General features: G+C 48.9%; 1 protein-coding gene across 1 annotated transcript in view; it reads right to left on the bottom strand.

Moving 5' to 3' along the window:
* MYLK3 (myosin light chain kinase 3) overlaps positions 1-4,082 on the bottom strand; it is a 44,411-nt gene extending 40,329 nt beyond the window's left edge. The window contains exon 1 of the mRNA XM_027092149.1: positions 3,612-4,082. Coding sequence (XP_026947950.1) covers positions 3,612-4,082 — 471 coding nt within the window. The remainder of the gene's footprint in view (positions 1-3,611) is intronic.
* Positions 4,083-13,166: the final 9,084 nt, after the last annotated feature.

The raw sequence follows: 13,166 nt of genomic DNA on the forward strand, positions 1-13,166 counted from the left end.
GTGGGGTTGGGGGGTGGCACATAGGGTTCTGCTTGGTTCCAGGTTGGTTCCACTGTTTTTCCTATGCTGTGCCCCCTTCTCTCAGTCCTGTTTTCTGCTCATGTCTTTGGGATTCCAGGACAGTAAGCTTTGCCCTCTTAATGGTAACAACATAACACATGGAAACACGTAATAAATAAGTGCTAGCTGCTGTCATCATGATTATCACCAGCATCATCAATGTGACCCGGATGCCCTGCTCTGCAGAGACCTCTCCTTTGGTCTCTTTCTACAGACTCTGCCCTGCCACCCCCGTAGTTGGGGGAACTGAAAGCATTATCACGCTGCCTCCTGTTTCACCCACCAGTAGAGAAAGACTTGAACAGACTGTCCTTTCGTAGACCTTGTGGGGCTCAGACTGTCTTCTCCCTCCCTTTGTCTTTGGTGGAGAGAGGCGTGCGTGCGCGCGCACACACACACACACACACACACACACATACAAACACACACACGTGCAGAGCTGGGTTTTGACTTCAAGGCTCAAACTTTTGGTTCCTGCCTTGTCCGATGCATCCAGAAGAAAAAGGATAGACCCCAAATGCCTAGGCATCTGGAGGACCGATGCCTTCTGAGCAGGTTGACTGATTCTGTGCATCCTGGCTGAGCCTGACCCTGTCCATGAGAGAGCACGTGGCTTCCAGTAATAATCTGATTCGTTGTTACAACCAAACGAAGTGCCACTGGGCACTCCAGACCTGAGGAGAAGCTTCCTGAAGTCCTGGCAGCCACTGCTAAGGCTGAATTCAATTCCACAAATTGCTATGCCCCTACTCTCCTAGGAAATACAAAGAGGATCTCCAGAAAGTCTCCACGGTGCGCTGCTTTCAGCATGGACAGTGTGTTAAGTAGCTGGGGCTCGGTCACAGCTGTCTAATGGCCAGCCCTGCCCGCACACAGAGGGAAGCAGAGGCCTCACAGTCAGCAAGGAGCTGACAGCCTGCCTGGGAGACTAGATCTAGCCCTTAGTTCTAGATCTAGTACTAGATCTAGTAACATAGTTACTGGGATGTGTAGTAAACACAAAGACCAGAAGAGAGATCAGTCACGTGCCAGGTCAATCACAGGCAGGAACCATGGCAAAAACTCAGAAAACAGAAAGTTCCATGACTTCACCCTATCCAGAGATGCCTAAATATCTGCAACACGTATGACAGCTGATTTCACTAATATATGAAGAATTCTTACAAATCAAGAAAAAGGCAAAAAAAAGAAATAGAGGGAAAAGGGCATGAGCAAATTAAAACTACAATGAGATATATCATCTGTCTACTTTTGGTTATGTTTGAAATTTTTCATAATAAAAAGTTTTTTTTTAAATTTTTTTTAAAAAGTTAGCTTTAAGAGGCATATAACCAATTGCCTTATTCGGATTTTAACTCAAATAAACAAATGATAAAAATAAATAAATAAGGCATAAGCCGATCAGGGACATTTGAATGCTGACTGGTAATATCAAGTTACCATTCACATTTTAGATCATGATAATGTTTTTTAAAAGAGCCCTTATGGTTTAGATATATGTGCTGAAATGCTTATGGAAGAAATAATCCATTATCTCAGATTTTCCTCAAAATAATCTGGAAAGGGCTTCCCTGGTGGCGCAGTGGTTGAGAGTCCGCCTGCCGCTGCAGGGGACGTGGGTTCGTGCCCCGGTCCGGGAAGATCCCACATGCCGCGGAGCGGCTGGGCCCGTGAACCATGGCTGCTGAGCCTGTGCGTCCGGAGCCTGTGCTCTGCAACGGGAGAGGCCACAACAGTGAGAGGCCCGTGTACCTTAAAAAAAAAAATAATAATCTGGAAAGAGGGAAGTGGGTGGGAAACATCAGCCTCCAGTTATGGGCTCACAGGGTTCATTGTACTAATCTCTATTTTTATAAATGTTTGACATTTTTTATACTAAAATGTTTTTTTAAAAACACATGCATAATAAGATGTTTTCATCCGCCAGACAGGCAAAGAGTCAGAAACTGGATAATATGCTTTGTTAGCAAAAATGGGGCAAGAAGCATTCCCATATATTGAATTAGAATAACTCCTTTGAAGGTTGGTTTGGCTTCATTTATTGTATAAATTTACCCTTTGGCTTAGCACTGCCACTTCTAGGAGTGTGTCATATAGATAAACTCACACTTCCATGGTTAGTCACTGCATCATTATCCATAATAGCTAAAAATGAGAAACAATATAAACAAACAATGATATGGGACTGATTAGCAAATTAAGACACATCCTCAAAAAGAGAGCTCTCTGCAATTTAACAAGAACGAGGAAGCTTTCTAGCTATAAATATGAAACAATGCCCCAAATATATTAAGTTAGAAAAAATCCAGGCCAGTACAATGTGAGTAATATTTGAGTTAAAACAAAACAAAACAAAGAGGGTGGTGTGTATACCAATGTGCTTGTAGATAAACAGACTCTATCTGGAAGGTTTCACAGGAGACTGGTTCCTATGATTGTCTGGGGAGGAGGGCTGTCCCGGGGATTGGGGGGATGCAGTAGGAGGGAGAATGTTTTCTTACCATGAGCATAAATTAGATTTATTTTCTGTTTTAAAGCTGAGGTTGGTTATCATTGTCAAGAGCAGAAGGTCACATCTCCCCTGCAGGCCTGACTTTCAGGGGAGGTGCAGAAAGCAGGGAGCTGGGGTGGGAGGGGCCAGCTCTGGAGAAGCAGCTGGGCAGGGAGCGAAGGGATCTGCAGAGCGAGTTCTGGCCTGGCTGGGGAGGGGGAGGGAAGGCAAACTCCTGCAGCCTTGCCTCTGAAAGCCTCAGTCGCTGACAGAGTTTAAGCACAGACTTCAAGCTGGGGGGAAGCTGCAGAGATCTGAAAGGGTGGCTCCAGGCCATGTGAGTGTTGCTAGGTGGCTTACCCTGCTGTTCCCAGTGTTGCCTCTACACACCACACGCGCACACACACACACACACACACACACACACACACACACACCAGCCAAGCTTCCATTAGCCAGTGGGTCTGATTATGCAACCCTTGGGAACAGCCGCTCCCAGAAATGCCACACTCCACCCCCAGGCTCCGGCTCCCGCCTGTGTCCCCCGTGGGTCACTGTCAACACTCATGTCCCCACAGGCAGCTGCACACTCCGCCCACTCTGGGACAGAGCACAAGGTTGGGGACAGGAAGGGAGGGAGGTTTGGGTTTCTGAAGGTGGCTCTGTCGGGGTAAACTGAGCACTCCCCACTTCTCTCCCACCCCAGGTGTAAGGAGAAAAGAAGCTCCTGGGATGTCAAAGAAGTGTAACTGCCCTCCTCTCCCTAATGGCTCATTTGTCCCCCACTTCTAGGTTCCCTGCACAGCCCAGGGCCCCACAGAGGCACTGCCTCTCCCTTTCCCTGGGGGAAATCCACCTGTCCTGGCCTGTCTGGAAACCCACCTATGGTCTTTAAGTTTCCATCTCTCCATGTTCCCATCAACAGGTCACGCAGGAGGCACAAGAGGGGACAACAGCCCTCCAGCTCTCCTAGGACTAGCTTCCTGTCTGGTCTCCCCACCAGGGACCCGAGCCTCCCTTCCAGCCAGAAGGGCACCGGGGCAGGGCAGCAGGAACCAACCTCCGCAGGGCCGTCGGCCAGACTTCCCTTCCTCCAGGGGACACTCCCTTGCATGATAAAATCCACCACCTTCGAGTTCTGGAGCACGGCCCCCAACAAAGCTATGGCCTTGTCCACAGCCACCACCATCCGGAAGAGGGCTTCTAGCCTGGCGCCCTGCTGGGCGACATCCTGCCGCCCGGCCCTCACCAGTTCCAGGACCTCCGGCCACCCAGCCTGCATGTCAGCGGGGGGAGTGCGGTCGGCCCCAGCTGGGCCCAGAGTACGGGAGGCTTCCAGCCGGTGCAGGCCTTGCTCCAGATGGCCCATGCCTCGGTACACACATTGCAGTTTCTCCATGACGTCTTCTTGGAAATTTAAGAGTTTGTCAACCTTCTCATCCAGCACGTTAAGCTTTTGGTCCATGGTGGTTAAGCAGGCCTTGCCCAGCCCTGGCAACCCCGGCAAACTCTCCTTGGGGGCTCCAGACATCCTGATGAAGATTGCCAAGGGTGAGGAATCAGAAGAGCTGCAGACCTCTTGCTTTCACTTGGGCAGCAGTGTCTGGAAGTTCATTGTTCTCTAGCTAAGGCTCACCTGGGTTGTTCAGGGCGCCCAGAAGACCAGACTCTCTCCGAGCCGTTGCCTTTGCTTATCTCCCACTCTGCTGTGGCCATGAGTGACAGGCTGGGCTTGGCCCAGGCCCTTCCCCTTGGGGGCCCCTTTGACATCACTGCAGCATTTAACATTCCTCTCTGAGAGGCTGTTGATGGGCAAATATGTTAAGAATCTGCCCAGGGCAGGCAGAGTTCGTGTAGCTGAAACTAAAGGTTAGAAGAAAAGGGATCCTTTAGGTAACGACCTGATAACTGGACTCTAAGAGGGGGCCTCAGGGATACCAGGGCAGAGTAAGGGCTTTAGAGGTCCAAAGCACTGAGAAGCAGATGGTCCCACCCATCACATACACATCCAATTCACAATAAGAAGCTAGACCAAAACAGAAGGAAACGTGAGGCCATTCAACAAAGTTCTAATTTTGCCATGATGAAAAAATTTGGTGCTTCTGCAAATTAAAAACAAAATTTTGGTTCCCCTACTTTGCTGATGCCCCAAAGGTGTTTAGTCTGCTCTGGGGTGAATCAGCAGGTCCTTCCCCACGTGGGGCCCCCAGTCACTAGTCACTTGTACCTAAAAATAGAAGTGAAGAACAGTGGCCAAGTATCATCCCTCAGGTCATGTTCCTTGCAGAGCCCTCTGGGGACCATTTGCCAGTGACACCCTTCTCCCCCAAGGATGTCTATGCAGGCATCAGGCACCCAGTCTCTAAACTGAAACAGGCACAGTAAGGCCCTAGAGAGCAAGGGGGCCTGCGTTTCCTGTGGTTTCCAAATATTTTAGCCTCAGAAACACTTGGTTCAAATGAAACTTTTACAGAAGCCACAATAAATATACCAGACAAAAGGACACGCTCAGGCTGACACTAAGGTGGGGTGTGAGGGGGCACCACAGAGCCCAAGGCTGCCGCAGAACAGTCCACTGACACCACTTGCATCCAGGCCCTCAGAGAGAGAAAACAGGCCAGAGAGGGACTCTGTCCAAGGTGGCCCCGGCACATGACCTCCTGAGGATAGCGCAGCTCTGGTGAAGGCTGGCACCAGGGAGGTGAGTGTTAGCATCCCCCTAAACTCCCTCCTTCTGAATAAAAGCAATTATGAGAATAAATTTGACCTGGAACTCTGACATCTAAAAACACCTTGGGATCGTTTTGCTGTTTTAAGCTGTAGCTGAGTAGTAAACACAGTGTGCAGCTTGACCGCAAACCCCTTGCCACTCGCCCTCTGTCAGGACAGCTGCCCTTAGCAGCCCATGTAGAAATCCAGACCCATTTCTGGGAGCACGGACTGGGTGTCATTGATGGAATGGCCCAGAGCATGCTCAAAAGGGCACTGGTCTGTTACATTTACTGTGATTTAAAACACACAGATAAACTCTCCTTGAAAAAGAAATGTGGGACACACGAGGCTCCAGTCCCTCCTGAGGATTCACCCTCAGCAGGACCTCACCTGTCACAGAAAGAAACCAGCACCTGGGTAGGGACTTACTTCTTCCTCCGTAATTCCTGCTTAATACTTCCCTGTGGAACTACTGTTCCCTGGGTCAAACTTCGGGAAGTGTCCGCCTAGAGAAATCTCTGGAAGTCTAACACCCAGCACAACTGTCTGTCCTACAATAGGTGCCGATAATCTTTGTGAAAGGAAGTCCCCACAGTCTAAAGAGACAGATGCTGTCTCTGGGAGACAGTTCCCACCAATCCTTGGCTTCACTACGACCGCTGCTCTAGAGAGTTTCAGAGTAGCTTGCATCCAGGCAGGTCCCGGGTTAATAAAGCCTGGAAAGAAAGTCTAGATGAACACAAAGGACAAAAATAAATGTCCCAGACACCTATTCATATCAAAAGCAAATTATTTAAATTACAAAAGTATTTGCCCCAGGTCTCCCTTAAGCGACAAGTAATTGCAAGGCAGCTGGTTTACTGCAAACATGTCTGCTGCGTCATACACTGGTACAGAACCACCTTGAAGGCCCCTGAGGCCAGAACAGTGCCCCTTTGGCTTGCCTTTTTCCCCAGCGCCTGGCACATAGGTATGGAAGGAATGAATAAAGGAGGCACAACGTGCCTGGCACATAGGTATGGAAGGAATGAATAAAGGAGGCTCCAGCAGGAGCCAGAGGCTGGGCTGACCACCGGGAGAATTGTGGAAGGAGGAGGCTGCAGCCCAGATTTTCCAGAACAATCAAATGAGCAGAAGGCAGGAAGTCCTGACAATTGCCAGAAGTAAGCTCTGGGACCCTCTGGGAGAAAGCTCAGAATATGCCGACAGGACACGTCCTTAGGTCTCTTTGATGAAAAGGAGCAGCCAGGAAAACCAGCTTTGAACCCCTTTCATTTCTCAGCCTCCAGAAGACATGAGTTTATGAGCACATGGGTTCTCTGAGGGCTGGTGCATGGCTTCTCTCCAACTCCCTGATTTAGAGGGCACAGCAAGAGCCATGGGCAATTCCTTTTGGGCAATGCCGCCTGCCCAGAGGATGGGGGAGGCATTCCACCCAGCAAGCCAAGAGAACGCAGACAGAGAAAAGGCAGCCTAGCTGGATGGACACAGAGTAGCAAGTGCAATGACACCTCATCCTTCCTGGCTGAGGACTGGCAGCCGATCCACTCCCGGAAAAACACAGGCTGACCTCTGCCGTAGGCTGCGGTCAGTGTGTGCTGAATCCCAAGACTCTTCCCTTGTCTTTCTGGTGACAGCCAGCTTTCCCTGAAAAACCCCAGAGAGGCCTGTGGACCCTGAGACCCTAGGTGGAGGAAGAGGGGAGCAGAAATGCAAGGCTGAGGAGTCCATCCAAAGCTATGGCTCTCCTCCTTCCCCACCCTCCCTGCAGATCAGAGATCTGTTTCTGCAGAGACGGAGCAGTCCACAATACAACCTTCTATGCACTGGCTTTGGGGTCCCTTGGGAGCTCCCCATCTGATCCTCAACAAAGCCAAGCAGTCAACAAGCCTCAACCACCCACCCAGGTTTTTGTGACTTATTCTGAACTATGCACAGAAAAAAAGGATCACCAGGTATTCAAAGAAAGCCCCCAAGATGAAAAGGGGAGCTCAGAACAAATAAACCGAAATATAATTGTGGCAGAAACAGAGGAAAGTTTTAAAAAAAGGCTCTCATTAGTAACCACAGAAAAGTGTGAAAGACTGTTCCATCCATTAAAAAAGAAGAGGGTGTTATGGAAAAAGAACAAACATAGAATAAAAGGGAGGTCTTTTACAAATATGAATGTTAACATTTAAAAATCCAATATAGGGATTAGAAAACAAGGTTAAGATAATATTCCAGAAAACAGAACTGAAAGATGAAGATGGAGAGAAAAGATAAGAAAGAGAGACAGTGGATCCAGCTGGTCCTACATCTAATTAACTGGAGTTCAGGAGGAGAAAGGAAAGAAAGAGGGAAGGAATTTATCAAAGAAATACTGCAGACATTATGCAATTTTAGAACAGAGAAGTAAAGAGAAGACTATAAAAGCTCCCTGAAATTTAAAAGAAAAAAAATCACATATCAGAGAACTGGAATCAGAATGACATCAGACTTCTCATCCTAAAAACAACCAGATGCGGCAAGACAGTTAGGTTGTATGTAAAATTCGAGATGAGAGAGAATTAGAATTTTGAAGAAATTGCACCATTGTCAGGAGACAGAATAAAGACTTTTAAGACTTTCCAAGATGTAAAAAAATGTATGCCCCCTTTCCAAGGAAGCTGCTTGGAGGATAAACACCAGCAAAACCAGGGACTAAACAAGCAAACAAAAAAACAGAGCTCCAGGAAACAACAGCTTCAACCTAGGCCCAAAGTTGAAGCAGGAAGATGGAGGATCCCCAAAAGGGAGGACCTCAGGGGGGAAAAAAACAGTATACGATATAATATAATTAAGGACATGTAGTAAAATATTAAGAGCACGAGGCCTAGGGTCAGACCATCTGGATTTAACTCCTGCCTCTGCCAGTTTTCGGGCAGAATCACGAGCCAGTTTATTTAACCTCTCTGAGTCTGTACTTCCTGGGCTGTAACATAGTAACAATGCACACACTTCATAGAGTTTTCAGGATGGTCACTGGAGAATTCTTGCAAGGCACCTGGAACAGAGCTTGGCACCCAGTGAGTGCTCAAATGTTAGCCATCAGTATGATGCTGGCAACAGGACAAAAAGGGAACAAAAGGAATCAGAGACTCCGAGAAAATCAGAGTTCAGGAAAGAATGAAATTAAAGTACATGATTGAATTTTCAGTGAATTATATTTATATAATATAATATTACATTATATATATTATATAACTTTATGCCATAATAAAGTAAATACTTTACTAAGTTAAAACAGTGATATATGTATTACAAGAGTTGTGATGGGAAAATGGGGAGAGCTAAATCTTCGTTTCTCTTAAGAGGAAGTCCATAGATAATGAACAAAATTGATGAGGAGAGAATTGGAGTCGAACGCCAGGAGAAACAGCTCAAAGACTTCAGTGTGTTTGCGGCTGGGGAGCAGAGGAGAGGAAGCAGGTTTTGCAAAGCTCAAGGGCACAACATCTGAGGGGGAGACTGACATGCGGTAGACTGTGTAGGTTTGTGGATTTATAACAAGTGTGGCAGCACAAGGCAGTGAAAGGTCTTGTTCTAAGAAAATCAAACATCATGGCAGTTTTCTGAGAGACAGAGGCCACGTATCTTGAGGAAAGGGGTGCTTACCTACTTTCATACCTAAGTGCCCGTAGGGACCAGCTGCGTACCTGGAACTTAATCTCCCCGAACACAGCTTTCCTCATTTGTAAAAGGGGCTCATAACAGTGCAATAACTTCAGGGCTATTTGAGTATTAGGATAAGTAAAACACTTAGCACAGCACCTGGCACATGGTAAAGTACATGAAAATGTGGAGATTGGAACTCACCACCCCTCACCACACCCATCCCACCCCAGAAGGTCAGCCAACAAGGATGGCAGTGTACTCAGTCCCCTCCTTGTGCGGGGGCAGGGGGGGGACAGGAGGATGAGGGGATGTCTTCCCAGTCCTAAGTCAGCTCCCCCAGCCACCTGGCCTGGCCCAAGCCACCTCCCCGCATGCACCATTAGCCGATGTGCGCTCAGAAAGGGCAAACGCGTCCTCCATGAAGCTGCGCTTACTCCTGGAAGGAAACCAGAGCTGAAACAGAACCTCAGAAAGTCTCGCAGGCTTCAACGTGGACAACTTCGGGGTTAGCTGCCCCTCAGCCTCCTCTGCCCGCTATACGGCATGTTAGTCAGGAAAGGCCTGCGCTGACCGTCCCCGGGCTGTACCCATCAACCAAACCTTCCTGCTGATGGAGCTTCTTGGTCCAAGAGGACCCAGATCGGGGGAACAATTGTCACCAAGCCTCCCTTAGTCCCATGAACCTAACAATGCTTCCTCGGGCTCCTACTTCAAAGCAGACCGGCCTGCTTACCGCAAATATCTGGGTGTAATCCGACGCCCGCTACTGGCCTCTGGCGCTGGGACTGCGAAGTGCCAGAGTGGGGCACAGTATCCCCGTCCTGCTGCTGCGGCTGTGCCAACCCAGCGTTTACTCTGCCTGGAGATGCCCGACTGCCCGGAGGCCTGGGAGCGAGGTGGGCCGGCCAGGATAGCTTCTCTAGAACTCGGCCTGCAGCGATAAGCCTGGCATTTCCACTTATCACTGAGCCTGCCCCAGGCCCCAGAGGCATCCAGAGGTTTCACTTGGTTATCTGCTTTGCTGGGCGGTATCTGCCTCCCTGGGGGCCTACTTCCTGCATCACTTAGCGGAGTGTCCAGTGTGAAACAAACACCACATGGTCCAAGGAGAGAAGAAAGAAGGGAGGGAGTCCTAGGACAGAGCTGACCTGAGTTCAAAACCCAGGGGCCCAGGAGAGGAGCTGGGGCTCCTTGCCTTCAGGCAGCCCTCCAAGACAGAGCAAAGTCCTGAGCAGCAATAGAACAGGTTGCTTCAGGGGATGCTTGCACCCTGGCTGGGAACCTGGTTAGTTATCTCCACACTGGGAGGGACCAGCTATTGCTTCTTCAAGGAAAACTGCTCAGGAAACAATGAAGATATCTAGAGTCCCAAAGACTGAGGCATGCTGCAGTGAGGGGAAGGCTATGACCTGCCTCTTCTGCTAAATGAGACACCTGCTCCAACTCAGCTGGTGCCCTCAGGGAGGCTCCCTGGACAGATCTTCCCAGAGTGCCCTGGGGGAGGCCAAGACCTCCACATACACTGGCACATGTCCACAGACAGACAGACGGAAACACGCGCATATCACTCCAGGGCCCCAACTCACCTGGCCTGGCTGACAGGAATCAGAGAAGGAGCTGCAGGCTTTTGATATTGGCTTGCTTTGCTGAGCCTGACCATGGGCAGATCCTGCGCTAAGCACTTTAGCCGCACAGGTCTTATTTAAACCTTGCTACAACCCTATAGGGTAGATTACTATTTATCATCCCCATTTTACAGAGGGGGATCAATCTAAAGAACTTAAGTGGCCTACCCAAGGCCACGAGGTCAGAAAACAGTGGAGCCAGAATTCCAACCCAGGTTGATAACTCACAGCACTCTGCCACTTTCAGAGACAGTGAGGACTTCAGAGACGGTAAGGGTCAACTCCCTCATTTTGTAGATGGAGAGTCTGAGACCTGGAGAGGGGAAGGGACTTTCTGAAGGTCACATAGTAAGTCAAAGGCAAAGGCAGGACCAAATAACAAAACTGTTGCCCTCAGAGTGGCCATGGAACCCTCCACCCTGCTCTCTGGGTTTCAGAAGGGTGTGTGTGTCATGAAATAGGCCTCTGCCCACAGGCTCAGCTCTGACAGTTGTCTGAGGAGATGAGGAGGGGGCCACAGGGCAGGGACCCCCAGATACTATATTGGTTGCTTATTCTTTTGTAGAAAAACGTCTACAGCTTATCTCATCTGGCTATCCAGAAAAATAGCCACAGTCCTGCCAGGATGAATCCAGGAAATGTGCTTGGGAATAAAACCAAAGTCAAGTTGGCCTCTCTGAAGAAGCAGAGAGGGAAATGACAGCTGCATGGCTGGCCTGGGCCTCAGGGAAGTCCTCTGGTAGCTCTCAGGTGGCTAGTGGGTTTACTCCCAGGATCTCATGGTCTTCTGTAGTCAGCATTCCTACCCCTGGTTGAAGTCTTTTCATTTCGTCATTTCCTTTCCCACCTACCTAGTCAAAATTGTTCCCAGCCAAGCACGGTCAGATGGAATCAGCCTGAAAATACCAGAGAAGAACAAAAAGCACCCTCATAAGCCAAATCCACACCAGCAGCTATTCATTCATTAAACATGTACAGAGCAACACTTATTAGGAAATAATAAAATCACTAATATTCATCGAGCGTTTCTATGTGTCAGGCACTGTTCTATATCTTCACATAAATTACTTTTGCCCCTCACGACAATTCTAAGAGGAAGAGACTATTATTCCCATTTCACAGACAAGTCAACTGAGGCTTGGAATGACGAAGCCATTTTCCAAAGTCAGTGTAAGAACCTGTACATCAATGCAGGCAGCCAGACTCCTGAGTCTGCTTACCACTGAAGGAGTCTAACTGAAACATTTTGTCTAGAACCGGACTTTGTCTCTGGGGGGCTGCATTTGCCAACTTCCAGTTCAGAAACACAACTATATTTGCAAGTTGGAACTAGGCCAACCAGTTTCTTGCCAACACATTGTATTGCCCGTCCTTCTACCGGCTCACACTGGCAGGGTGGGCCCACCTGCAAAGTGCTTTGCTGTGTGCTTCACTTACACTCATCGGAGGTGCATGGATTATGAATCTTATTTTACTCATGAAGAGACTGAGGGTCCCAGGGAGAGGCAGTGCAGAGCTGGTCTTGGCCCCAGGGCCTGTGTTCACTGTAGAAGGTAGGGTTTCTGACCACACACACACACTCACTCACACACAATCACAGTCACTTTCGGATCCCCAACACATCTGACTTGATAGGAATCAGAGAAGGGGTTGCAGGCTTTTGATATTAGCTCTGAGCCTGACCACAGCAGACCTGTGCTAAGCCCTTTAGCTGCAATATCTTACTTAAACCCCTTGATTGTGCTGACTCTTGTGAGCTCAGAACTCTGTTTGTGCCATGGCAAACTCAGGAAGTCTGGGTGGGGGCAAAGTTAACACACTGGAACAACAGAGGAGGCGGGACAGCCACTAACTGCTGGGTGCAAAGGATGTGGGTGGGATGGGGCAAAATTATATGATGCACCAGTGTCTCCAGCCCTCTTGTATCTGAGAAAAAGAATTCCATCATCATCTGCTCAAATTCTCTCCCCGCATTTTATCCCTACCCTCTGAGGAGAGCCTGGTCTCAGGATTTTTGGTGTCAGATCTGAAGAAGGGGTGGAATCTGAGGTCTGGAGGAGACAATTTAGTGAGCTGGGTAGCAAAGTACCAAGAAGGGGAAGAAAAGACGGGGAGAGATAGACAGGGAGCAGGGCCTGGGGTTGGGGAGCTGCAGACCTGGGGCAGCCCCATGATGCGAGAGAATGGGTGAGAAAAGAACGGAGGGTTTGGAAAACTGTGTGCTGCCACATGTGGATGGTCATGGGGAAACATAAGTAGGAATGGCAGGGTGGTCTACCTTCCATAGCCCCAAGTCTTTGCAGAAACTCAGTCACTTGATGTCAACCGATACAGGGTGTAAGAGAGAGGTAAAGAAATAGGAAAAAATTTTGGCAAAGTGGAAGGACTTCTTGCCAGAAACAGGACTTGGTCTGAGCCTTGAAGGATGGGTGAGGTTCGGGGAGGCCAGGGAAATGTGAGGGCACAGAGTGAACAAAGCTCCAGGTGGAGCCTGGCAGATGGAAGTGACAGTGCAGAGACTGGCCTCAGGCCAGGAGATGTCAGTGGAGGCCCAAATGATTCAGCAGGCAGGACCCTTAAGAAAGTGGACCTGGAAAGTCAAGCAGGGACATTTAGACCCAAAGGAGCAAGATAAAGGGGCA

This window comes from Aethalodelphis obliquidens, unplaced genomic scaffold (genome assembly GCF_003676395.1).
Source record: "Aethalodelphis obliquidens isolate GAN/ISIS:26980383/991018 unplaced genomic scaffold, ASM367639v1 scaffold75, whole genome shotgun sequence".
NCBI classification, from domain to species: Eukaryota; Metazoa; Chordata; class Mammalia; order Artiodactyla; family Delphinidae; genus Aethalodelphis; species Aethalodelphis obliquidens.